Below are 23,665 nucleotides of genomic sequence, written 5' to 3'. Positions count from 1 at the left end.
ATAAAGCTGGGACCCTGGAGCGGACAATATAGTACCGACGGGAAACGCAAACGTAACCCGGTTGGGTCCACCTAAGGGCGGAGGCAGGGGGAGGTAAAGGGGCAGGGATCAGGGCTACTGACCCTAGGTGACCCACATCCAGCGTGTAGTTTCCTCCCTGTCCCGAGGTGAGATAGCTAAACCCAAACCTGTGTCTTCAGAAGAGCCTGGAGTTGTCTCTCACCTTGGTCGCTGGGAGGAGGACCAGACAATGGAAAGTGCAGATTATCTCAGCTGCTGAGGGACGAGAGTCCTGGACTGGATGGGCTGGGGGCGTGCAAGCCTTCTCACTGTTTGAGGCAGGACACCAACGGCCACTTCCTCTACCAGGAACAACAGCTTTTATCCTGAGACCCCCTAAATCCGGGCAATCACTTTCCCTGCAGTTCCAGGAAGGAATTTATGGGAAGGGAGCGGCGATACCCTTTCCCTCCCCTCTCCCACGGATGTAGGACAGGCCAAGGACTGCTAGAGGTGGATTCCCTGGCCTATAAAAAGGCTAGTCCAGGCTGGATAGATTGACTCAACAAGCAGACTTAACCAGGGGGCGAAGCAAGATTGTTCCTCACAGCTCAGGTGAGAGGAGTGGCATCTGGGTAGGGGAGGGGTGAGAAAGTGGCTTGCTCCGCACAGCAGCGGGCCTCTTGCTTTCGGAGCTGTCCCCGTTCTCCATTGGACACTGGGATACCCTCTCCGACCCTGAGTAGCATTTTCGGGGTGAGCCCAACCTGTGGGTACACTCCCCGAAATGGTTCGACAGAGAGAGGCAGCCTGTGGTTGTCCTGCATAGTGACCAGCCTCTGCACCCGCTCCCCCAGTTTGGACATTTCAGACTCTTCTTATGGCCTCCCAGCAGAGAGACTATGAGGCCAGCACCTTGAGCTTCCACCAGGAAGAGGAGGAACAGCCGTCTGGCAGAGACTCACCTAAGTGCAGCCTCTGCCCTTGCCTCACCTACAAGGACAAGGACACTGGACCAAGCTCTGGGTTCTATGCCAGGTCTATGGTCCTAGGATGGCTCTGCTGCAGCTGCTTGTCTCTGGAGGCTCTGCACAGCAACACCACCGAAAGATGCATGCCCCGCGGTGAACCCCCGAAGGTTGGATAAAACCTGCTATTCTGGGCCATGTCCACCCTCCATTAAAGCCTTGGGTCTGACCTCCCGCCATAGCACCTCCAGGTCTATTAGTGGTCCTTCTGGTTGCTGATAAGGGGGCTGGGGAGGGGTCTTGGCATCTCAGCTGCTCTGTGCTGTCTCTCTCAGCCAGGGAGTAGTGTGGCTTCCACCTCTACAGAGGAGCCTTGCACCCAGCCACACTCCCAAGATGATTCGGAGAATTCAGGAGCCAGGCCTGGCAAGGCCCCACTGTGCTTCGGCTGGGTCATGGGAGTCATGGTAACGGATGGGAGCTCAGGGTTTCCAAAGGATGGGGATCTAGGCTGGGGAGAGTGAACCTCACTCCAGAGGAGAGGAGGGCACAGCTGAGGGAGAGAGGAGGGGGCTGAGGGTAACCTCAGCTCCTTCCTGACCACCCTGCTCCCCTAGATCCGCTGCATGCTCCACATGTGGAGTGTCATCCTCTATCTACGGCTGCCTTGGATCACCGCTCAGGCAGGCATAGGTATGAGCCCAGGACTCTGCCGGCCAGTAGGAAGGGATTCTGGGCACAGCCTGAATAAATTAAAGGAGCCCCATTCCCATGCCCACCGCAGGGCTCACATGGCTCATTATCCTGCTCTCGGCTTCAGTCACTGCTATCACCGGCATGTCTATCTCAGCCATCTCCACCAACAGCAAAGTCAAGGCTGGTGCGTTTGTTGCAACAATGCTCTCTCTCAGGGCTCCCAGTCCTGTAACGAATTGCTGAGACCACAGATTGGCTCCGCTTTCCTCTCCTCTCAGGTAGCAAGTCCTTCCTGATCTCACGCAGCCTGGGTCCAGAGCTTGGCGGTTCCATCGGGATCATCTTCGCTTTTGCGAACTCGGTAGCTGTGGCTATGCACACAGTGGGCTTCGCGGAGACCCTTTTGGATCTGCTCCGGGTAATGCCCATCCTCTCCCTTGGTGCACCCTCTTTTCAAGTTGGCTGACCACTCAGCCTGCACTTTTTGTGACTCCAGCCTGGGCAAGTCATTTTAAGAATCAAATGGAGGCATCAAATCAGCCAACAGAGTCTCTGTGACCCACCCTGTGTTCTGCCCCTCCAGGACCACAAGGTGCAGCTGCTGAACATAGATCCAGAAAATGAGTTGCAGGTGGTGGGCATGGTGATCGTGACCATCCTTCTGGGCATGGCACTGGCCAGTGTGGAGTGGGAGTCTAAGGCAGGTGCAAGAGAATCGAGGTGGGGCGAGAAGGCTGAGGGGGTTGTGGTGAGAGCTGAACAGATCTGGGAAGGGCCAAATGTGGGGAGATGTAGGGGGGTGTGTGTGTGTACCTGGCAGAGCAGATTTAGAGGGACCCAGACCTGAAGCTAGACAGTTCTCCTGGGAGAATCTCCACATATCAGTTCTTCAAAGGGAAAATAAGGAGAACTCATTTTTTTTTTGTTTTTTTCCACTTTTTTTTTTTGAGGAAGATTAGCCCTGAGCTAACATCTGCTGCCAATCCTCCTCTTTTTGCTGAGGAAGATTGTCCCTGAGCTAACATCTGTGTCTATCTTCCTCTGCTTTATGTGTGGGACGCCTGCCACAGCATGGCTTGACAAGCAGTGCATATGTTCACACCCGGGATCTGGGCCGGCGAACTCCAGATGCCCAAGCAGAACGTGTGCACTTAACTGCTGCACCACCAGGCTCATTCTGACGATCTGTTGGGCTGAGCACTAGACAAGACTGCTAGATGAGAAATGCCCTTTTTCTTGCTCCCAGATATTTACAATCTTGAGATTCATCCCTCTGGCATGGGAAGGGACACTTTGCAGTTTGAAGCAAGAAGGAAAAGGACACCCATTTCGCCAGACTCTTTTATGGGAAGAGGCTGGTGGGAAAGGGAACTGGAGGCTGAAGAGGAGAGTGAAGACGAGACAAGGAGACTGAGGAATGAGGAGCTGGAGGAGTAATTACTTCTCCTCTTCTACTCACATTTCTCTCTCTCTCTCTTTTTTTTTTTCTCACCCATGGTACTCCAGGCCCAAATTATCTTCTTCTTCTTGATCCTCCTCTCTTTTATCAACTACCTGCTGGGGACACTCCTTCCCACAAACCCCAGCCGACAAGCCACTGGCTTCTTTGGGTACCAAGGTGAGACAGTGGGAAGCTGGCTGAGAAATGTATGAAAGGGAATGAAACCTCAGAATGTTACCTCCCCTTGGAGCAGGGGACCTCATTAGCCCAAACCTCTTCAGAAAAGACCCCTTGACTTCTGATTCTTTATGTCATTTGCAAGTTGAACGTCACACCATTCAGAGTCCTATAAGTCCCTGGGGTGGCTAGTTTACAAAATTCCCTTATTCTTCCCAGCCTAACCTAAGTCACTAACTCCAAACTGAGTGGAAGGGTAATGACCTTGGATGAATGAAGGGAAGCCAGGAGGTGCTCCTTAAAATCCCATCTTTTCTCTCTGTTCTTTTATGTAGGAAGCATTTTATTGGAAAATATGGTCCCTCAGTGGTGTGGTCCAGAGGGTAGTTTCTTTGGTATGTTTTCCATCTTCTTCTCCTCAGCCACTGGGTTACTCACTGGGACCAATATCTCAGAGGATCTCAAGGTGAGAAACATGTCCAGGCACAGAGCACACTCTGTCTCCCCTTTTCTGTCTCCACTAACGGTTCAACTTTTGTTCCCAGGATCCTGCTACAGCTATCCCCAAAGGAACCCTCCTTGCTATCATGTGGACCACACTCTCCTACCTGGGCATCTCTGCCACCATTGGTAAGGCCCTCTATGCCTGCCTTCTGTGCAGAATGGCCTGGAGCTCTGGTTTCTGCCTCTCTGAGGGGCTAGGGTATAGTGATGAAATGAGCAAGAAGCATTCATCAGTCACATTAAAAGTAGTTTACATGCTGGTAGTGCCCCCCCCCCCCCCCCCCCCGCATCTTCCTTCACCATTTCTCCCCATCCCTCATATCATTAATGAATTTTATGGTGTTCTTTGATTCTCAAATTTGGTGCCCCACTCATGCACACATTTCCATTCCCCTCTTTGGCACTGGTAGTACCTAGATAGTCCTACTGCTTTGGAATGGGGGTCTCTCCCCATGAAGGAGTGTGTCCTCAATCTCATTTTCAGGCTCCTGTATGATTCGAGATGCTTCAGGAAATATGACTGACATGGGTGTGTGGAATGGGAGCTGCCTGGGGCCAGAGTGCCAGTATGGTTGGGATTTCAGCAGTTGTCGAGAACGAGGGTCCTGCCTCTATGGGCTCTCTAATCACTACCAGGTGAGTGAACGAGGCGACGAGTAGGCAGATGAATCTTATCTAGCCCATTGCCTGGCAGGGTGGATGCTCAAAAACAGTAATGACATAAGTGGATTCGTGTCGGTGGGGTAAAACCTTCAAAAATGGAATAAAATTCATATGCCCTGCAAATTCTAGGAAAGCTGGAGGAAAACATGGGTGGAATGCATTGCTTCTGGAATGCACTGATTTCTGCCTCTGCCTGCCCTCTCCTCAGGCCATGAGCATGGTGTCTGCCTTCAGCCCCCTGACGTCTGCTGGAGTCTTCTGTGCCGCACTGTCCTCTGCCCTTTCCTGCTTTGTTTCAGCCCCCAAAGTCTTCCAGGTTAGTTAGCATCTTACCAAGAGGCTTGGGGGAGAAAGGAAAGAATGTAAGCAGACAGGGCCACCTCAAAAATATAATTTTTGGGGGAGGAGCAAAAGAAGGCTCAGTCTCAGCAAACCACGAGTTAGATGGTGACTTAGGGAGATGGAGATGACGGTGTTTGGCTGGTGTTTAAGAGAGGATCCAAGCTCACACAGGAAATTCAGAGAAGAAGATGGAAAACATACCAAAGAAACTACCCTCTGGACCATGCCACTGGGGGATTTGCCTGAAAATCAAGGCAAAATCTGGGGAGGATGTCACTCTTCCATCTGCCTCCTTTCTCTGTTTTTCCCATCCCACATTCTGAGGGTCTCCCGCTACTCCTCTATCGTTTCTTCCTGTTAAGACCCCTAAGCTCCCTCATCTCTTCCCTCTGTGCTCCCCACTCTCTCTCGCCTCTTTAGAGGAGTAGGGGGCTCCTCATTCTCCCTCTCCCTGGGACCCTCCCCCAATGATCATGCTTTCTTATAGTGGCTGTGCCAGGATAAACTGTATCCAGTCATTGGCTTTTTCGGGAAAGGCTATGGCAAGAAGCATGAACCTCTGCGAGGCTATCTGTTCACCTTTCTCATTGCTGTAGGTTTCATCCTTACTGGTGAGTACTTCTCCTCCACCCCCTACATGTGGCTTCATTAATCACCTGTCCCCTCATGCCCTCCACTGCCCTACCTTTGGCTTTTAGGGCCTGACTCTAAAGCTTTTCTATCTCTCTAGTCATGATAGTGGGTGGAAACATCTGCTAACTTGGTGGTGGTGGTGGTGGTGGTGGTGTGTGTGGAAGGTGGAGTGGGGACTAGGGAATAGAGATTGTGGGGAAAGGGAAGCCAGAAGATGATGTCCTTGACTCTTCAGACCTGGATCCCATGGCTCCAGTTTGGAGACTGACCTTCTGACCTTTCATCTCTCCCAAAGGTGATCTGAACACCATTGCTGCCATCATCTCCAACTTTTACCTCTGCTCCTATGCCCTTGTTAACTTCGGCTGTTTCCACGCCTCCCTTAGCCAGTCGCCTGGTTAGTATGGGCAGGTGTTGGGGTCAGGCCCAAGGCTGGGAGGACCTCGAAGGGCTGAAGGAACATCCTTGGGGTGCAAGGGTGGGTGGTTGTGAGGCTTAGATAAGGGATGGGCTGCATTCACTCTCCCCTGCAGGCTGGCGCCCTTCCTTCTGCTGGTATAGTCCCTGGCTCTCCCTTCTGGGCTCTCTGCTCTGCCTGCTCATCATGTTCCTCCTCAACTGGTGGGCAGCACTCATTGCTGTGTTGCTTATCCTTCTGCTGCTGTTCTATGCTTTCCATAAGAAACCTGGTGAGTGAGCGGGCAGGTGGGTAAGGGAATAAGGGAGTGACCTACAGTGAGGCTGACCCCGTAAGAAGCCCAGAACTACCAATAGTAAACCTTGTTTCCTCTCCTTCCTGACAAGTGAGGCCCCACCTCTAATCATTCTGCACCATCCCTTCCTCTGCACAGATGTGAACAGGGGCTCTTCGGTCCAGGTGGGCACCTATCGTATGGCGCTGTCCTACTTAGTGAGCCTGACCAATGTGCAGGACCACGTCAAGAACTTCCGGTGAGGGAGTCTCTAGACCAGAGGTTCAAAACTGGTGGCCTCTGGATTGGATTTTGCCTGCAAATGAGTTTTGTTCAGATTGGACAGCATTTACAATTTTTAAAATTGATTGCCAAAATTTAATATGCATCTGGTAGTCCTGGGCCTTCACACCACATGACATACTTGGCTGGAGTCAAGTAGCTGCTGTCCCATGGGTCAGGGCAGGTGCTCTCCAGTTTGCCACTGTTCCCACTTGGCCTACTTTATTCTTTGATGTTATAAGACTGGTTCTTGCAGGCTTTTGAGTTTGCAATTCCTGCTATAGACATAAAAGGAAACCAGCTTCCTAAAACCTGGAGGCAAAGGAAGGGAACAACATTCTAGTAGGGTAGAGAGAGCAGGGTTCCCTAAGGAGGGGGTACTCCATGGCAGGACAGATGCCACAGGAATCAGGATTCCCAGCTCCCCTCATCATGCTGTGAGATGGAGAAGCCTCTCTAATACTCTTGGTTTCTCCCGAAAATCCCCCAATGGGGAAGATCACTGCTCTGAACATCATCCCTGCCTTCGTCTCCATAGGCCACAGTGCCTAGTGCTAACTGGCCCCCCTAGCCAGCGTCCAGCCTTGGTGGATTTTGTGGGTGCCCTCACCAAGAAAATGAGTCTCATGATCTGTGGGAATGTGGTCTTGGTGAGCGAAGTGGGAATGGCCTCTCGGTGGGAGGGGACTGAGGTTCAAGGCTTTAGGCTAGAGGGAAGAGAAAGGGGAGATCAACAGGTATGTTGATCGGGAGCTCAGAGAACTTGGAGAGCAGTGAGGGGCGGCAGAAGGATGCCTTAAGGAAGGGACAGTCCCTAGTCTACATTTCTGCCTCCCCCTCTTAGGAGCCCCAAGCCATTCAAGAGTCTGAGAATCATGTCAACTGGTTAAATGTCCGGAAGATTCGTTCATTCTATACAGTCATATCTGCCCCCAGGCTACGGTCTGGGGCCCAGAGCCTCATGCAGGTCAGCCTGCCAAACTTCATCACTTGTCACCCCTGCCCAAGGTACTATATTCCCTTCTTTCCTCATTGCCTCTCCTGTTAGGTTGCAGGTTTGGGCCAACTGAAGCCCAATTTGCTGGTTTTGGGATATAAGCAAAATTGGCAGGAGGTGCAGATATCAGCTGTGGAAGACTATGTCGGCATTCTACAGTAAGTGCTGGGAGGAAGGTGAAGATGGGCTTACAGATGGTCAGGAAGCAGAGGAGGAGGAAATATCATCATGGTGAAGCCCCCTTCCCTCCAATGACCCAGGAGTACCTGTGTCCCCAAGAAGGGGAGCTCCCCTCTCTTCAGCTCTTGTTCCTAATCTCCTTTTTTACCCCCATAAAGTGATGCCTTGGACTACAACTATGGTGTCTGCATCTTAAGGATGCCAGGGGGCTTAAGCCCGGCTACCCAACATCAAGCTCAAGGTGAGTCAAAAAAGGTGGGCCTGATTAGGCACACATCTGTGGTGATGGATTGGAATTAGTCTTTGGGTGGTTAACATGATGTAATCTACACAGAATTTGAAATATATTATGATGTACACCTGAAAGTTAAAAAAAAAAAAGGGTAAGCCTAAGAAAAGGATAAGGTGTAGGAGGTACAGAAATTGGCTCTCAAAGACAGACACAGGAGGCAAGTCCATTTGTTTAGTTACCAAGGCTTGAGACCGAAGAGAATCAGGGACCAGAATGTGAGCAAAATGAATTTTGCTTAGGAGCTGGGGGAAAGCTTTAAAGATATCTTCTCAATTCAGGTGGCAGAAATGTGGATCACAAGATACAAAGTAGCAGGGTGGATGTGACCAGGAGGGGGTGGCCCAATTCCAGAGCAGGGTTTCTGGCACTACCCCAATTCTGGTAGTACCTCACGTCTAACTAGCTTGCACTTGGGGTGTCTGCATTGAATGGGCGGCTTGAGAAAGGATGCAAAAAGACAACATTGTTTTGTGTCATACCCCCCACCTTTCCCAGTAAACCCAAGCTTTTCTGATTCCATAGGAATGGATTCTCAGAAGGGAGAGGAGGCCAATCCTAAAACAGATCCTGTTTTAGGGGAAATAGGGAGTGGGGAAGAGAATAAATAGGCACCCAGTAAAGGGAACAGAAAAGGGTGTGTGGTTAGTCAATGGAGAGAGAAGCCACATGACATTTCTCTGGGATAGCAACAGTTTTCTTCTGGGAGGGGAAGGTATGATATTGAATTGGGAGCAATCACTCAGCTGGATAAGGAGTTTGTCTTATTCTTTTCCTCTCTCTTCTTGGGCAGTATCCTTACACCGGCAGCCTCAAACCCTGTTCCAGTCCAGGCAGGGCTGGCGGACAGTGGATGTGTACTGGCTCAGTGACGACGGAGGTAGGGACTCTCTGGCTCCCTAAAAAGCCCCAATTCCTCTCCAAGTTCCAGGGGAGAACAGGAAAGGGAGGATGGGGACATAAACACCAGGGAGGACTTCAGAACAAACTGCATTTACAAAGTACCCAGTGCCCTCCTCCCATTTCGGAGGCCTTCACACTTTGCTCCCTTTCCCAGTTCCCAAGAGAAGGCAGGCAGGGAGGCTGCCCATCTCCTCTCCTCTTATCTTCACAGGGCTGACTATGCTGATCCCCTATCTACTGACACACACACAAAAATGGGCTCGATGTCCTGTGCGAGTTTTTGTGAGCAGCCCCCGTGAGCAGCTAGAGGATAAACACAAAGAGTGAGCACTTCACGAAAACCGAAGGTTATGGCCTAAAGACAGGAAGGGGAGGGGAGGGTATTGGGCCACTTGCTACAGATGGAAGGATAGGAAAGGTGCTGGGAAATGTAGGCAAAATGTCCATTTCCTCTCTTGTCTTGCCCTAGGATACATTCCCTCCTCAGAAGGTTCAGCCTTGGCTTCCAACATGTGACTGTACTACCTGAGCTCACGGGCAAACCTCAAGAGACAAGGTCAGGACCAACCCCCTACCCCATACGCCTCTTCCCTTCCTGTCTTCCTTCTTCACAGCTAAGAACCTGAAGGAGCAAGTGTCAGAAAAGCTATAACTGAACTGAATATTCTGGCAAGAAAAAGGGGAGAGAGGGAGGATGGGCTGAAGTCTGACGAAAGAGGACCGCAGTGAGGAGTTCTGGCTGGGGGGCAAGAGTAGCTGTAGTCTCTACCTACATCTGAATGGGTTTCTGGTTACCATTTTGGAAGAAATCCAAGAGTTTAGGCAACAAAACAAAGAAAAACCAAAGAGTGAAGAAGCCCTATTGTTCCTAAATCCCTGAGCACAGAAATTTCAGGGGACAACAGATACTCTCTGCTTCTTGCTGAATCAATCTGGGGTTTCCTTTCTCTGCAGCCAAAAGGCTTTCGAAGACTTGGTGGCCTTACACTGGTTGCAGAAGCCACCACCAAAGGGGAACCTGGAATCTACCTCTCTCAATACTCCTGCTCCTTCAGGCTACATCTCTGAGCAGGACCTGCAGGCAAACCAAAAGCAGGTATATAGGAACAGGGCCAGCAGTGGGGCAATTGTCCCAGAGTAGGAACTGATAACGGCACCCACCTTGTCCTCTGCTTGTTCTTCCTAACCACGTAGTCAGAGTGGCACATGTGTCTTCATGAAGTCCTACGGCAATATTCCCAGGACGCTGCCCTCATAGTCATGTGAGTCTGGGAGAATTCCAAACTGCAGGGGTGTAGATCCCAGGGGAAGGTCTAGTCTGATGACTAGATAAGCTGAGGAACAGGTTCTATCCCTCACACTGCCTTCCACAACAGGAGCCTACCTCTGATCCCTCGGTCAGCCTGCCCTGGGGCCCTCTACATGACCTGGCTGGAGATGCTGTCCAGGGGCCTCACATCCCCCATTGCCTTCATTCATGGAAAACAGCAGGACTTGCTGACCACGTACTGCCAGTAAGAGACTTAGGAGAGACTGAGCTAGGAGCAGGAGTCCACAATTTAGGACTCAAGGAGCTATGTCTCTTGGCTACATAAACTTTGAGGCTATCCTTGGAAATCCTTAAGCAAGAGCCCAAAGCTCCCTGAGGAGAGAACTCCCCTACTAAGCAATATGAACTGGGGCTACAGTGCTAAAGAAGGTCCTCCCTCCAAGATCCATTCCACCCCTTAATATTAATAAAAATTTACAAATGAAAACCTGAGGCTAATGTGTAATCACATACTTGCTGCCCATTTATAAAATTAACTCTCCAAGCTTAAACAAAGAGATCATTCCTGTTCTCAAATATATTCAAGGAGAGGACTTTATCTTCTTTTTTTTTTTTTTTAAGGTTTTATTGTTCCTTTTTTCCCCCAAAGCCTCCCGGTACAGTTGTATAATTTTAGTTGTGGGTCCTTCTAGTTGTGGTATGTGGGATGCCGCCTCAGCATGGCCTGATGAGCAGTGCCATGTCCGAGCCCAGGATCCGAACCAGCAAAACCCTGGGCCACCGAAGCAGAGCATGTGAACTTAACCACTCAGCCGTGGGGCCAGGCCCAGACTTTATCTTCTTTCTATCTTCCATCCCATAGTTTCTGACTTTAAACCTCCATGTCTTCCCACATTTTCAACCCATTTAGGTGTCTATCTTTTATAAATGAAAAGTGTTTACTGCCACTTTCTACTTAGTAAGATGTCAGAAACCTATTCTTTTCCCAAGCTCATATAATTCCAATTATTTTTTGGCCCAAGTCTTACAGTATAGTTCTTTGACTATCTTTTTGGTTTACTTCCCCAGCAACTTATTCATCATTCATCAAACACTAATTGAATGTCTACTATGTGCAAGACTATTCTAAGTACTGCGAGAGGATATGGCAATGAACAAAACATGAGAAAAATCTCCTCCTCGTGTGCAGTTTATATTCCAATGGGAGTGAACACTAATAAATAAAACTATTACATTAGGTGTTAAGTGCAATAAAGAGAAATAAAACAGAGAAAGGGCCTAGAAAGTGCTGGGGGAATGCAATTTTAAGTAGGGTTGTCAGGAAGGCCTCATTAAAGAGAAAAAAAGTTGAACAAAGACTTAAAGACCCTGATGGAGTGAGCTATACCAGAGGGAAGAGCCTTCCAAGGAGAGGGAGTGACAAGTATAAAGACCCTGAGGGGTCGGCACCCCTTCACTGTTTAAGGACAAACAAAAAGGCCAGTGTTGCTAGAGCAGAGTGAACAAGGTGAGTTGCAGAAAATGAGGTCAAAGCAGTAAGTGGGACAGGGTGGGGCGGATCATGGAGAGTCTCACAGACCTTTAAAGAGCTCTAGTGTTCACTCTGATATAGGAAAAAGCAGGATTTTGAGCAGAAGAGTGACATAATCTGGCTTCCATCTTAACACTATTCATTCTGGCTGCTGGGTTGAGAACTGACTATACATGGGCAGTGGTGGAAGCAGAAAGACCAGCTACTGTAATAATCTTGCAAATAGATAATTCTGGCTTGGTCTCGGGTGGCAGTAGTGGAAGTGAGAAGGGACTCTGGATATATTCTGAAGGTAAAGTCAATGTGATTTCATAAATTGGAAGAGATGAAAGAGAGCTGTCAAAGATAATACCGAGGTGCTTTGATATGAACAACTAGAAGGACAGCGTTGTCATGAACTGAAATAGGACTGTAGCAGTAAGCTGGGGAGAAAGTTAAGTTCAATTTTGTATATGTTAAATTTGAGATGCCTATTAGGCATCTAAGTGCAGATGCCAACAGGCAGCTAATCAGGACAGAAATCCAGGTTGGAGCTGAAAAACTGGGAGTCATCCACACTGAAATGGTTTTAATGTATAAGGCTGGATGGAATCACTGCAGGCATGTGTGTAGAGACACAGTCCAAGGATTGAACTCTAGAGAGTTAATCGGTTGTGGAGATGAGGAGAAACCTGCAAAGGAGACTAAGAAAGAGCAGTCAGTAAGCTAGGAGGCAAACCAGAGAATATGTCCTAAAGCCAAGGAAAGAAAATGTTTCAAAGAGGGAGTGTAAAATGCTACTGATAGCCTATGTAAGATGAAGCAGAACGTGCCATTAGATTTAGGTTTGTGCAAGTCACTGGTGACCGTGGTAAGGACAGTCTTGGTAAAGAAGAACTAGAGGCAACTCTTTTAAGACGTTTTGCTGTAAAATGGAGCAGAAAAATGGGGAACAGCTGGAAGGGGAAATGGGATGGAGAGGTTTATATATTTCTAAGATCAGGAAAATGATAGTATATTTGTGTGCTGATAGGAAGATCCAGGAGAGAAAGGGAAATTCTGACTCTACAGGAAAGAAGGGAGAATCGTTGAGATGTCCTTTAAAAGCTAGAGGATGGGATCTACTGCAAAAGTTTCAGTACAAAAGCATCGACAGTTTGTCTACGGCAGGGTTTCTCAACCTTGACACCAGTAACACTTGAGCTCAGATAATTCTTTGTTGTCAGGGACCGTTCTAAGTTTTATGTTTTTTAGCATCCCTGGCCTCTACCCAGTAGCACTGCCTCCCAGTTGTGACAACCAAATGCCCTCTGGGGAGCAAAATCAGCCCTCTTGAGAACTATTCATTTATAATAACAAGAAGGAAGCAGAGTGTATGTCTGTAAATCCTGGAAGGTGGTTGGATGTAGTGGTGGGAGCTTATGAACATTTTCTTTTTTTTTTTTTTAAAGATTTTATTCTTTTCCTTTTTCTCCCCAAAGCCCCCAGTACATAGGTGTTTATGCTTCGTTGTGGGTCCTTCTAGTTGTGGCATGTGGGACACCACCTCAGCGTGGTTTGATGAGCAGTGCCATGTCCGCGCCCAGGATTCGAACCAACGAAACACTGGGCCGTGTGCAGCAGAGCGCACAAACTTAACCACTCGGCCACAGGGCCAGCCCCTGAACATTTTCTGATTGTTTCTATTTTCTCATTGAAATAGGAACCAAGTAAGAGTGAGAATGGGGAGAGATGGTGGAGATTTGAGGGGTCAGAAGTTATGAAACAGTTATCAGAAAAGAAGGCAAGTGAAAGGACTAGGGAATATTGCTAGGGAGCATAAAGGACCACTTAAGTTTCTTGGCGATGAATTTAAAGACAAGTCAGCCTGGCTGTTTTTTGCTAGCCCTTTCCGCTGCATGGGTCTAGGCATAAAGTAGGTGAAGAGCTGAGTATGACAAAAGCAAGAGAGGCAAGGGAGATAAGTGTTTGCAATGAAATGCTTGCGACTGGAATTTAGCTGAAGAGGGGAATGAAGACATGTAGGGGATGATGGCAGTGGAAAAGAAGGAAGACCAATGGATTCATTGTAGGTCCTAGTGAGGGGATGAAGTGCTGGATTCAGTGCACTAAAGGGAATGAACTGGAAAGACAGGAGGTAATGGTAGGAGAGTGGAATGTTTGAGACTGGGATATGAAGCAGCTGTAGGTCTAAATTATAACCAAGGGAATGAGTGGGTGAAGTAGGGGCAGACGACAAGATTACCCAAGGAGCAAAGAACTGAAAGACCAGAGTGTTAGAAGGATGATCTACATGGATATTAAAATCATCAGGATCTATGACAGGAGTGGTATTGGCGCAGTATAGTCTAATGACATGTTTCAAAACGGATGTGTTTTAGGGATAAGAGAGAACAGTTTGAAAATAATGAGGAAACTGCCTCCAGGCCCAGTGGTACAATAAGTACGAGAGAAACCACTACCACTAGAGGGGGCAGGAGAAGCAGCGTCCTCAGGGAAAACAAGGGCTCAGAGTAGGAATGTAGAGAGAACATTCAGAGAAGAGGTTGAGGATATAGGGAATTTTGCTAATGACTGGCTATTACTTCAGACAGCAAAGAATTTCAGAAGCTGGAAGAGGGAGGTGGATGGGGACAAAAAAGTGGGTGGAGAGCAATGGTTATTAGAGTGTAAAAGATGAGAGGGGGCAGGTGGTTCAGGCTTCTTGTGGTGACTGACGTAAACAAGATAAGGGCATGATGAGATTAGTTCTGCTAGTTGTGGGTGGGAGGGAGGCTGGGCCCCTGCTCCAACCTGCCAATGCAAGCGTGTGAGGGGTAAGTGTGTGGAGAAGGAACAGTTTTACTCTTGAGCTATCAATTAGTGTGAAATTAGACCTGGCTCCAGGCTATTTTGAGGGAAGTCCTGAGTACCTACTTCAAAGAATTTAAATGAGGTGATGAATGTAAAGCAGTTAGCACAAGGCCTGATACTAAAATATTAGTTATCATATCATAATACCATTATTAAGGGGATGTTAGAATAGTACCTAAGATCAATCTTATCTGCAGAACAGTAGCCCCCAAGGCTACCTGCAGTCGGCCAGGATGCTGCTCTGACCCCTGCCTCTTTATCCAGTCACCTCGTCAACAAGGATTTATCCAGTGCCAACTCTATATTTTTCCTGAACAATACAAGCTGATTACCAACATACAAATCCCAAAATATTTTATTGCTGAGTCATCTTGAGTTCAAATGATGGGAGAGGGGAGTCCACAGCCTTGCTAGGACTCCCATGTCAGGACACAGAGTAAGGCCCAGCGTCCTTGGGCTCCACTTTAGGGCACTATCCACCTCGATCCTGTTAACCTTGTTAGTCTCTCCAGGTCACTTCTACTTCATCTGTCCGATACCTGTGAAATAATAGGAGAAATCTGGTGGACGGCTATCCCTGAGCATCTTCCATCCTTCTCTGCCCTCAGGATTCTGGACCCTCTTCCTTGCTGATTTTTGCCTACCTCCCATATAATCCTATCTAGCCCTTCCACAGGGGTGCTCACCTCTGTGTGATCCCAGAGTCACTGAGCGGGGTCCTGTGTCCAGCCTGAAACATCTCCCAGCCAGCCTGGGCTATCATGGCTCCATTGTCAATGCAGAATCTGGGAAAGAGATATGAAATTTGGGATCTAACAGTGGAAAGTTATAGTAATTGGAGAAAAAAAAAATCAAGAAAGGGAAACGGCCTTTACCTCTCATCTGTGGCAAAAAGCTGGGCTCCACGTTCCTGGCACATTGTCTCCATCATTTCCTGTAGCCTCATATTACCTATGAAGAGGTAGAGGTAGGATTAGCTTAGTTGTAGCCATTTCTCCATGGTCCAGCTGTACACCTCATGTACATTTACTTAGGAAAAGGAAGTGGGGGTCCAGGGGGTAAGGATTGGGAAACAGGACAAGAAAAGAAACTCATAATTTCCCCAAATCCTTAGAGATTTAGAACATCAGGAGGAAGATGCACGTGTCCAGCAATAGGAAAGAAGAGCACTGTTCAATGATACATACACCCCACACCTCCCACGATGAGGGCCTCCTGGGAGCCACAATGTGCCATGGCCCGCTCTGTTATCTCTACCAGCATTGCAAACACAGTTTCCTGTGAGGGACAGACAGGGTGAAAATATCAGAGGGGATCCATTATATAAAAGCTCACCAGCCCCAACTTTCTGTCCTAGCTTTTTAGTCCATTACCTGCAGGGAGAAACACAGATCCTCAGGAGTACACTCGCCTGTGGCCAGCATGCGCTGGGCTGCATCCTGTAATTAAAGGGGAAAACAAAAAGATAAAACAGTGAATAGTGGTTAGGCGATGACATGAGAGTAAACATTAGCGCACTTGGAGGATCACTGTGTTTCACCACTATTCAATTGACCAGCACATCCCATACCACGCTTTGCCCTTCTCCGGCACCAAGCTGTAGAATGGGCAGCATTCATTCAAGATTCATTAATTAGGAATGCCTGCCCTGGCACCCCCCCCGACCCCTTACCCTGCTTAGCACTTACCACCAACTGATCCTTTATGTTTGATTATTTTCTCCTCTTTCTTTTTTCTTTTTTTGTTTCTTTATCTGTCTCCCCCTATTAGAACCCAAGCTCCATGTGGGTAGGGATTTTAATTTTGCTCTATGCTGTATCACTATTGCCAGGCACACAGATGTTCAATAAATATTTGCTAAATGACTTTATGTGGCATCTAATATGGGCCAGTACTATGCCATATGCTGGAAATACAATGGTGAGCAAAACAGAAATGCTTCATTAAAAAGCATGGAAGTGCCCATCTCCTCACCTCTCCCACACTCACCTCAATGAAAGACAGGATCCCTGAGAATGAGACGTCCATCCCCTTTACAGTGTATGGCAGCTCAACTAGCTTCTTGCCTCTATATGGGGATGAGTATATGAGGCACTAAGCCTGTAGTCAGCTGTCTGTTCACCCTCCCAAACCTCGTTAATATATATACAGAGAAATCCCTGAAGCCCCACCAGTCAGCCTCTTTCCACCTCGTGTCTCCTTACCGCTTTGCCATCTGTTCAATGTTGTAGCCTGGACTTGGGTCATTGGAAATCTAGCAGAAGGAAAGAGAGGATGAAGTCAGATATCCAGGAAGCACAAGAGGCTAATTTACTACTTTCCCCCTCCATGTCCATGACTTCCCAGAAATTTATCCACATCTTATGTTCTCTGCAGCCTCAATGGCTTACCTTCAGCACTCGAGCAAAACGATCCAGACAATTACCCACAGCAATATCGATGGTTTCCCCAAAGATGCGGTAACGGTGTTCTGAATATGCAATCACCTAAGGGTGATGAGGATGTCCATGAAAGCTCAAGTCTGTAAAGAGGAGCATTTGGCTTTGGGGAAGAACATAGCAGAGGATCAACATGGCCACCAGAGCTTCCAATAAGAAATGGAAAAAAGTACTTTCCCAAACCCTAAATGGGTAATTTTTTATAGTTCTTATCTGAGAAGCCCATATATACCCTGAGGATTCCCAGAGCAGATTCCTAATACACAGAAGATAGTCCAGGTCAGGATAGAAGCAAACTGTCATTTCTTCTTCTTTTTTTTTTAAAGATTTTATTTTTCTTTTTTCTCCCCAAAGCCCCCCGGTACATAGTTGTGTATTTTTAGTTGTGGCTCCTTCTAGTTGTGGCATGTGGGACGCTGCTTCAGCATGGCTTGATGAGCGGTGCCATGTCCGCGCCCAGGATTTGAAGTGGCGAAACCCTGGGCTGCCGAAGTGGAGCGCGTGAACTTAACCACTCAGCCATGGGGCTGGCCCCAACAAACTGTCATTTCAAATACATTGTTTTAGCTTTGAAGTTCCTGATCTATCCTTTAAAAGCAGTCTTGACAGTATGGAATAGGGAACAGGCTTTCTTGCTTGGGGGCAGGGAACCAGAGTCGTCCTAGATTATCCAACCAGGGCAGTGGTATTTGGAAACAAGAGAAGAGGCAGAGTTGAAAAACTCAAAAATCTCATACTTGGTCGGACTAATAGCCCCTTCAACTCAGCACTGGCAATCAACTTACGCTCATCTTCATGTGTGATCAACTTCTGGCACAGAGAATAGTTACCACCCACTGACAGATATGTTCCATACTTCCGACAGTGAGTGCTTCCTAGGGACCCAAAGAAGTCCCCTTCCCCTCTTGGTGCTGCTGAGGATTTCCTTCCCTTCTGATATAGTTCTTACTCTGCTGTCAAAGGCTGGCAACAAAAGGGGAAGGAAAAATTCCTGTCCTTCTACTTCTGTTATCTACTCCTCTCTACCTAATCATCTTCCCTGTTTTTTACACCTAAACGGGCTTCAAAAGGGAAGAGGAAAAGAAGAGAGGCCTCTATCACTGCTCTTCCGAGTGAACTCTCGTAAGCCTCTGCCGCAGTTCATCACACGCCAAGTCCCCGCCCTTGTATGTCATCCTTCAGGCCTCAACCAGCTACTTGCCCTCTACCTGCTAAAGCTCCCAATCATTTCCACAGGAATGTGTGCTTCATCTTTAATAACTATTTCACAAGATGAAGTTTTAGAACATAACCCTTTCATAAGCTGGGGACAATGACTATGTCTGATACTAACCTCATCAGGTGTTCTGTAGGAATAGGAGGGCTGGAGTTCTCCAATCCCAACCTAAAAAGGTCTTGTAAGGTATCCCAAACAACTCTGGCTTTGTCTATAAACTTAAAATACCACCTACAATTTACAAAGTGTTTTTTAAAGTTATTTATGTATTCACCCTCTTAGAATAACAATTTCTACATATTTGCTACCAGTAACGTAAACAAAACATGTAGTTATCCTAAAGAAACAAATCGGATAGTGACCCTTAGTTTTAATTGCTAAGATTCATAGAAGAAATAAGCTTAAAATAATGAAAGTGAAAATCCTTTCACTATTTTGAAGGCTTCAATCCTTACCATTCTTTCCTTTTGTAAATTGGAAATTCCTAATCTTTATAACCACATATATAAAAGTCATCTAATGTTCTGATCATCCTGCCCAAATCTGCAACGTTAGGAACTTTATTGTGGGTTTCCCAGTGCACAACATTTTAGGTTCATTTGAGCCCAACTTCATTCTTGCAGTTCCTGCCACTCAGCCAGAACATGAAAGTTGCTGGTATAGTGCCTTAGAAATTAAGAAGCAATGGTGAAGTACTGTAATACCTGTGTATTTCCTCCGCTGACATACAGCACAGTTGGGCTGGTGGCTCCAGTAATGAGGCGGCCCATCTCAATGTGGCCTATACAATGGTTCACACCCAGCAATGGCTTATTCCACAGTTGGGCCACAGTACGGGCCACAACAGCCACAGAAGCCAGTGGGGCACCCATGCCGGGTCCTAGGGGGATTGAAATGGGAGTTAGAATCCTATAGAAATTGGGAAAAACAGAGCTGGGGGAAGTAAAGGATGGGAGAGGTGGGTTAGGGGTAGTGGTGGGAGCAAAGGTGAGTTGCAGGCTATTTTGACCTGGCCAAACTCTGGTTACAGGCATATGTCATTTTACTGCACTTTGCAGATACTGCATTTTTTACAAATTGAAGGTTTGTGGCAACCCTGTGTCAAGCAAGTCTACTGGCACCACTTTTCCAATAGCATTTGCTCACTTCATGTGTCTGTGTCACATCTTGGTAATTCTTGCAATATTTCAAACTTTTTCATTATTATTATATTTGTTATAATGATCTGTGATCAGTGATCTTTGATGTTACTATTCTAATTATTTTGGGGCGCCACAAACTGCACCCATATAAGAGGGTGAGCTTAATTAATAAATGTTGTGTGTGTTTGGACTGCTCCACCAACTGGCTATTTCCCCGTCTCTCTCTCCTCGGGCCTCCCTATTCCCTGAGACACAACAATATTGAAATTAGGCCAATTAATAGCCCTACAATGGCCTCTAAGCGTTCAAGTGAAAGGAAGAGTCGCACATCTCTCACTTTAAATCAAAAGCTAGAAATGATTAAGCTTAGTGAGGAAGGCATGTTAAAAGCTGAGATAAGCCAAAAGCTAGGCCTCTTGTGCCACACAGTTAGCCAAGTTGTGAATGCAAAGGAAAAGTTCTTAAAGAAAATCAAAAGTGCTACTCTAGTGAACACATGAACAATAAGAAAGCAAAACAGCCTTATTGCTGATATGGAGAAAGTTTTAGTGGTCTGGATAGAAGATCAAACCAGCCACAACACACCCTTAAGCCAAAGCCTAATCCAGAGCAAGGCCCTACCTCTCTTCAATTCTATGAAGGCAGAGAGAGGTGAGGAAGCTGCAGAAGAAAAGTGTGAAGCTAGCAGAGGTTGAAGGAAAGAAGGCATCTCCATAACATAAAAGTGCAAGGTGAAGCAGCAAGCGCTGATGTAGAAGCTGCAGCAAGTTCTCTAGAAGATCTAGCTAAGACAGTTGATGACGGTGATTACACTAAACAACAGATTCTCCATGTAAATGAAACAGCCTTCTGTTGGAAGTAGATGCCATCTAGGACTTTCATAGCATAGAGAGCAGAAGTCAATGCCTGGCTTCAAAGCTTCAAAGGACAGGCTGACTCTCTTGCTGGAAGCTAATGCAGCTGAGGAATTTAAGTTGAAGCCAAGGCTCATTGAAATTCCAAAAATCCTAGGGTCATTAAGAATTATGCCAAATCTACTCTGCTTGTGCTCTATAAATGGAACAACAAAGCCTGGATGATCCAAAGCCTGGATCACAACACGGTTTACTGGCAATTTTAAGCCTACCGTTGAGACCTACTGCTGAGAAAAAAAAGATTCCTTTCAAAATATTACTGCTCACTGGCAATACACCTATCAGTGCTCTGGTCACCCCAGAGCTCTGTTAGGTTAGAGATGCACAATGAGATTAATGTTATTTTCATGCCTAGTAACACAATATCTGTTCTGCAGCCCAGGGATCAAGGAGTAATTTCAACTCTCAAGTCTTATTAAGAAATATATTTCGTAAGGCTATAGCTGCCATAGATAGTGTCCTCTAATGGATCTGGGCAAAGTAAACTGAAAACCTTCTGGAAAGGATTCACCATTCTAGATGTCATTAAGAACATTAGTGAGTGATGGGAAGAGGTCAAAATATCAACATCAACAGGAGTTTGGAAGAAGTTGATTCCAAACCTCATTGATGACTTTGAGGCATTTAAGACTTCAGTGGAGGAAGTAACTACAGATGTGGTAGAAACAGCAAGAGAACTAGTATTAGAAATAGGGCCTGAAAATGTGACTCAATTGCTCCACTCTCATGATAAAACTGTAACAGAGGAGGAGTTGCTTCTTATGGATCAACAAAGAAAGTGGTTTCTTGAGATAGAATCTACTCCTGCTGAAGACGCTGTGATAATTGTTGAAATGACAACAAAGGATTTAGAATATTGGACAGACTTAGTTGATAAAGTAGCAGCAGGGTTCGAGAGGATTGGCTCCAATTCTGAAAGAAGTTCTTCTGTGGGTAAAATGCTATCAAATAGCATTGCATGCGACAGAGAAATCACCTGTGAAAAGAAGTCAATCTCCGCGGCAAACTTCATCGTTGTCTCATCTTAAGAAACTGCCCCTCAGAGAGAAGGGGCAGAACCAGGGAGACCAAGTTGAGCACTTGGCCAGGGCTTGTCTTGGGCCCCAGCCTCCCAGCACCCCCCTCCCTAAAAAAGAAATTGCCCCAGTCACCCTAACCTTCAGCAGCCTCCACGGTCATCAGTCAGCAGTCATCAACACCAAGGCAAGACCCTCCACCAGCAAAGAGATTATGACTCGCTGAAGGTTCAGATGAAGGTTAGCATTTTTTAATTAAGGTACGTACATTGTTTATTTCAGACATAATGCTATTGCACACTTAACAGGCTACAGTACAGTGCAAATATAACTTTCATATGTATTGGGAAATGAAAAAACTCGTGTGACTTGCTGTATTGTGATATTAGCTTTATTGCGGTAGTCTGGAACCAAACCCACAATATCTCTGGGGTATGCCAGTATATTCTTCCCCTGTCGACCATGCTCCTAGCCATACCTTTGGTGTAGGCAATGCAATCAATATCCTGGGAAGTTAATCCAGCCTCTGTAAGTGCCTCCTCCAGTAGGTCCAGGATAACAGCTCGGTGGTGCCTGGCAGTATCACCTGGAAGGAATCCTAGGAGATGGACACAGGTCAGAGATCATAGGATTTTTCTACAGCAAAGGTAGGTAGAAGTAAAAAACAGGCATTTGAATAGTGTAGGAAGAGTCCCTTTCACTCTCCTCAAGCACCCTGTCTTCCAGATTTCCAGATATACTTCCAGCCTATTCAACTATGCTGAACAGCTCTCAGAAATGCCCTTCTTCATACCCAACTCCTACTCAGCCTTCAGGACTCAATTCAAGTGATATCTATCTCACGGTCTTCAGTGATCTTCTCTATGACCCTACAGAACCCTGTGCACGATCGCATCATTGTATTTAACATATAACCATTACAGCATTACAATTATGTGTGGTTTCCCAAGTTTTAACCAGGAGCATCTCAAAGCACTGGCTATTTTATTTATCTTTGTATTCCTGGTACCAAAATGCCTAGAAGAGTGAGTGCTAAACATACACATGCATTGTTAGTGAGTAACCTGTCACAACACCAACTGTTGACAGAGGCTTTTCAGGTATATGCAAGTCAGTTGCCCTCTCCTATGTATGCAGGTGTTTGGGGGGAAGATAAGCAAGATGTAACATAATAACTTATAAATAACACTTATTAAAAGTTGTAACGTGTCTGGTAGTTTTATGTAATTCTCAAGACCCAATGATGCAGGTACTATATTATTATTTCCATTTTAAGAGTAAAGAACAGAAGTCCAAAAACAAATACTGAACATGAACTCTTCAAAGCCAGCCAGTTCTGTCTGACACCTAAGCTGGGAGTCTAAACTCCTTCTCATTTTAGAATCTTCTTTTTTGAGGAAGATTAGCCCTGAGCTAACATCTGCTGCCAATCCTCCTCTTTTTGCTGAGGAAGACTGGCCCTGAGCTCACATCTGTGCCCATCTTCCTCTACTTTCTATGTGGGACACCTACCACAGCATGGCTTTTGTCAAGTGGTGCCATGTCTGCACCCTAGATCGGAACCGGCAAACACCCCCCCGCCCTCCGCCACGGAGAAGCAGAACGTGGGCAATTAACCGCTGCGCCACTGGGCCGGCCCCTCATTTTAGAATATTTTGATCGTGTCTGTTATACTACTTATCATATTGTAAAGTTCTGTCTATATGTCAGATCCCACAGCAGGCTCATAACATCTATTTTTGTATCCAGCAGCCAGCTAATTATTAGCACCTACAAGGCACTCAGTAAAAGCTGAAGGAACCCAAAATATCCAGCTCCAAGTGCCTGTGATTCTTCTATCCATCACGTTAATACTGTCACATAATCTCAGAGACTCAGATCAAAAACTCTATGAAGGGATAATGCGCTCCATGCCCTACTTCACTAGTGTTTAGGAAGATGGAAGGTTATGCTTTGCAGAAAAGCGCACCGCAAACTACAAGGCCTCTACTCACGCACCTGTGCCCGGAGGCGTGACGTAAGTCCGCCGCGGGTTCGCCAGCACCGTGCCATCCCGCACCACTCCCACGCCAATCTTGTTGGCGCTGCCTTCAAAACCCAGCACCGCCGGCATGGCCGAGCCTGGGAGAAAATGCCGGCAGGGCTCCTAGCTGCCAACCGAGCCGTGGAGCCCTCACCAGTCCCTGATGGGTTGCTGATTCCGGGGCGCAAAAGAAGAGGACGAGCATACAGCTGTTAGGCAGCAGCGCGCACACGGACAGACGCCAAAGTACTCCGGCGGGTGGCGCGCCCGCTGTCCCCGCCCCCGTGTCACAGCGACCCGTCAAGTCCCCTTCAAGGACCTGTCCTCCTAACTGCCAGGGACGCTGAGCCGGCATCTGCTCCTTACATCCCCATCCGTTCCTCTGCCTCTCTCCCATAGCCCATCCCAGGCTTCTCCATTGATTTTTTCCCCTCTTGCACAGCTCTGGGATCTTCGGTCAGGGCGGCAGAATGAGTCGAGCATCTGGCACACCGATAAACAGCCCGAGCACGAAGG

General features: G+C 47.1%; 2 protein-coding genes across 4 annotated transcripts; one reads left to right on the top strand and one right to left on the bottom strand.

The window, feature by feature from the left end:
- Positions 1–864: 864 nt before the first annotated feature.
- On the top strand, positions 865–10,464 carry LOC124236386 (solute carrier family 12 member 3-like). Of its 3 annotated transcripts, XM_046655358.1 has the most exons (25): positions 865–1,138; positions 1,304–1,435; positions 1,586–1,661; positions 1,753–1,848; positions 1,943–2,082; positions 2,248–2,364; positions 3,171–3,282; positions 3,618–3,748; positions 3,828–3,912; positions 4,271–4,422; positions 4,658–4,765; positions 5,279–5,402; positions 5,720–5,821; positions 5,958–6,113; positions 6,276–6,375; positions 6,937–7,057; positions 7,243–7,365; positions 7,447–7,553; positions 7,734–7,816; positions 8,658–8,744; positions 8,979–9,090; positions 9,237–9,323; positions 9,722–9,863; positions 9,962–10,029; positions 10,144–10,464. In XM_046655358.1, exons 1-25 carry the CDS (start codon positions 881–883, stop codon positions 10,283–10,285), a joined length of 2,961 nt encoding a protein of 986 aa, XP_046511314.1. In that variant the 5' UTR covers positions 865–880; the 3' UTR covers positions 10,286–10,464. The 3 variants fall into 3 exon arrangements, with proteins under 3 accessions (XP_046511314.1, XP_046511311.1, XP_046511313.1); XM_046655355.1 differs by lacking the exons at positions 6,937–7,057; positions 7,243–7,365 and having other exon boundaries at positions 6,276–6,301; XM_046655357.1 differs by lacking the exons at positions 1,753–1,848; positions 6,937–7,057; positions 7,243–7,365 and having other exon boundaries at positions 6,276–6,301.
- Positions 10,465–14,737: 4,273 nt separating this feature from the next.
- OSGEP (O-sialoglycoprotein endopeptidase) lies at positions 14,738–23,634 on the bottom strand. The gene is made up of 11 exons (XM_046655236.1): positions 23,125–23,634; positions 21,605–21,724; positions 18,759–18,934; positions 16,791–16,886; positions 16,605–16,654; positions 16,390–16,468; positions 15,774–15,839; positions 15,588–15,678; positions 15,276–15,351; positions 15,087–15,185; positions 14,738–14,939 (listed from the first exon to the last, which is right to left on the bottom strand). Exons 1-11 carry the CDS (start codon positions 23,237–23,239, stop codon positions 14,900–14,902), a joined length of 1,008 nt encoding a protein of 335 aa, XP_046511192.1. The 5' UTR covers positions 23,240–23,634; the 3' UTR covers positions 14,738–14,899.
- Between the last annotated feature and the right edge of the window lie 31 nt (positions 23,635–23,665).

The sequence above is a fragment of the Equus quagga genome, chromosome 2, assembly GCF_021613505.1.
Source record: "Equus quagga isolate Etosha38 chromosome 2, UCLA_HA_Equagga_1.0, whole genome shotgun sequence".
Lineage (NCBI taxonomy): Eukaryota > Metazoa > Chordata > Mammalia > Perissodactyla > Equidae > Equus > Equus quagga.
This window is presented reverse-complemented; position numbering and strand designations above follow the sequence as displayed.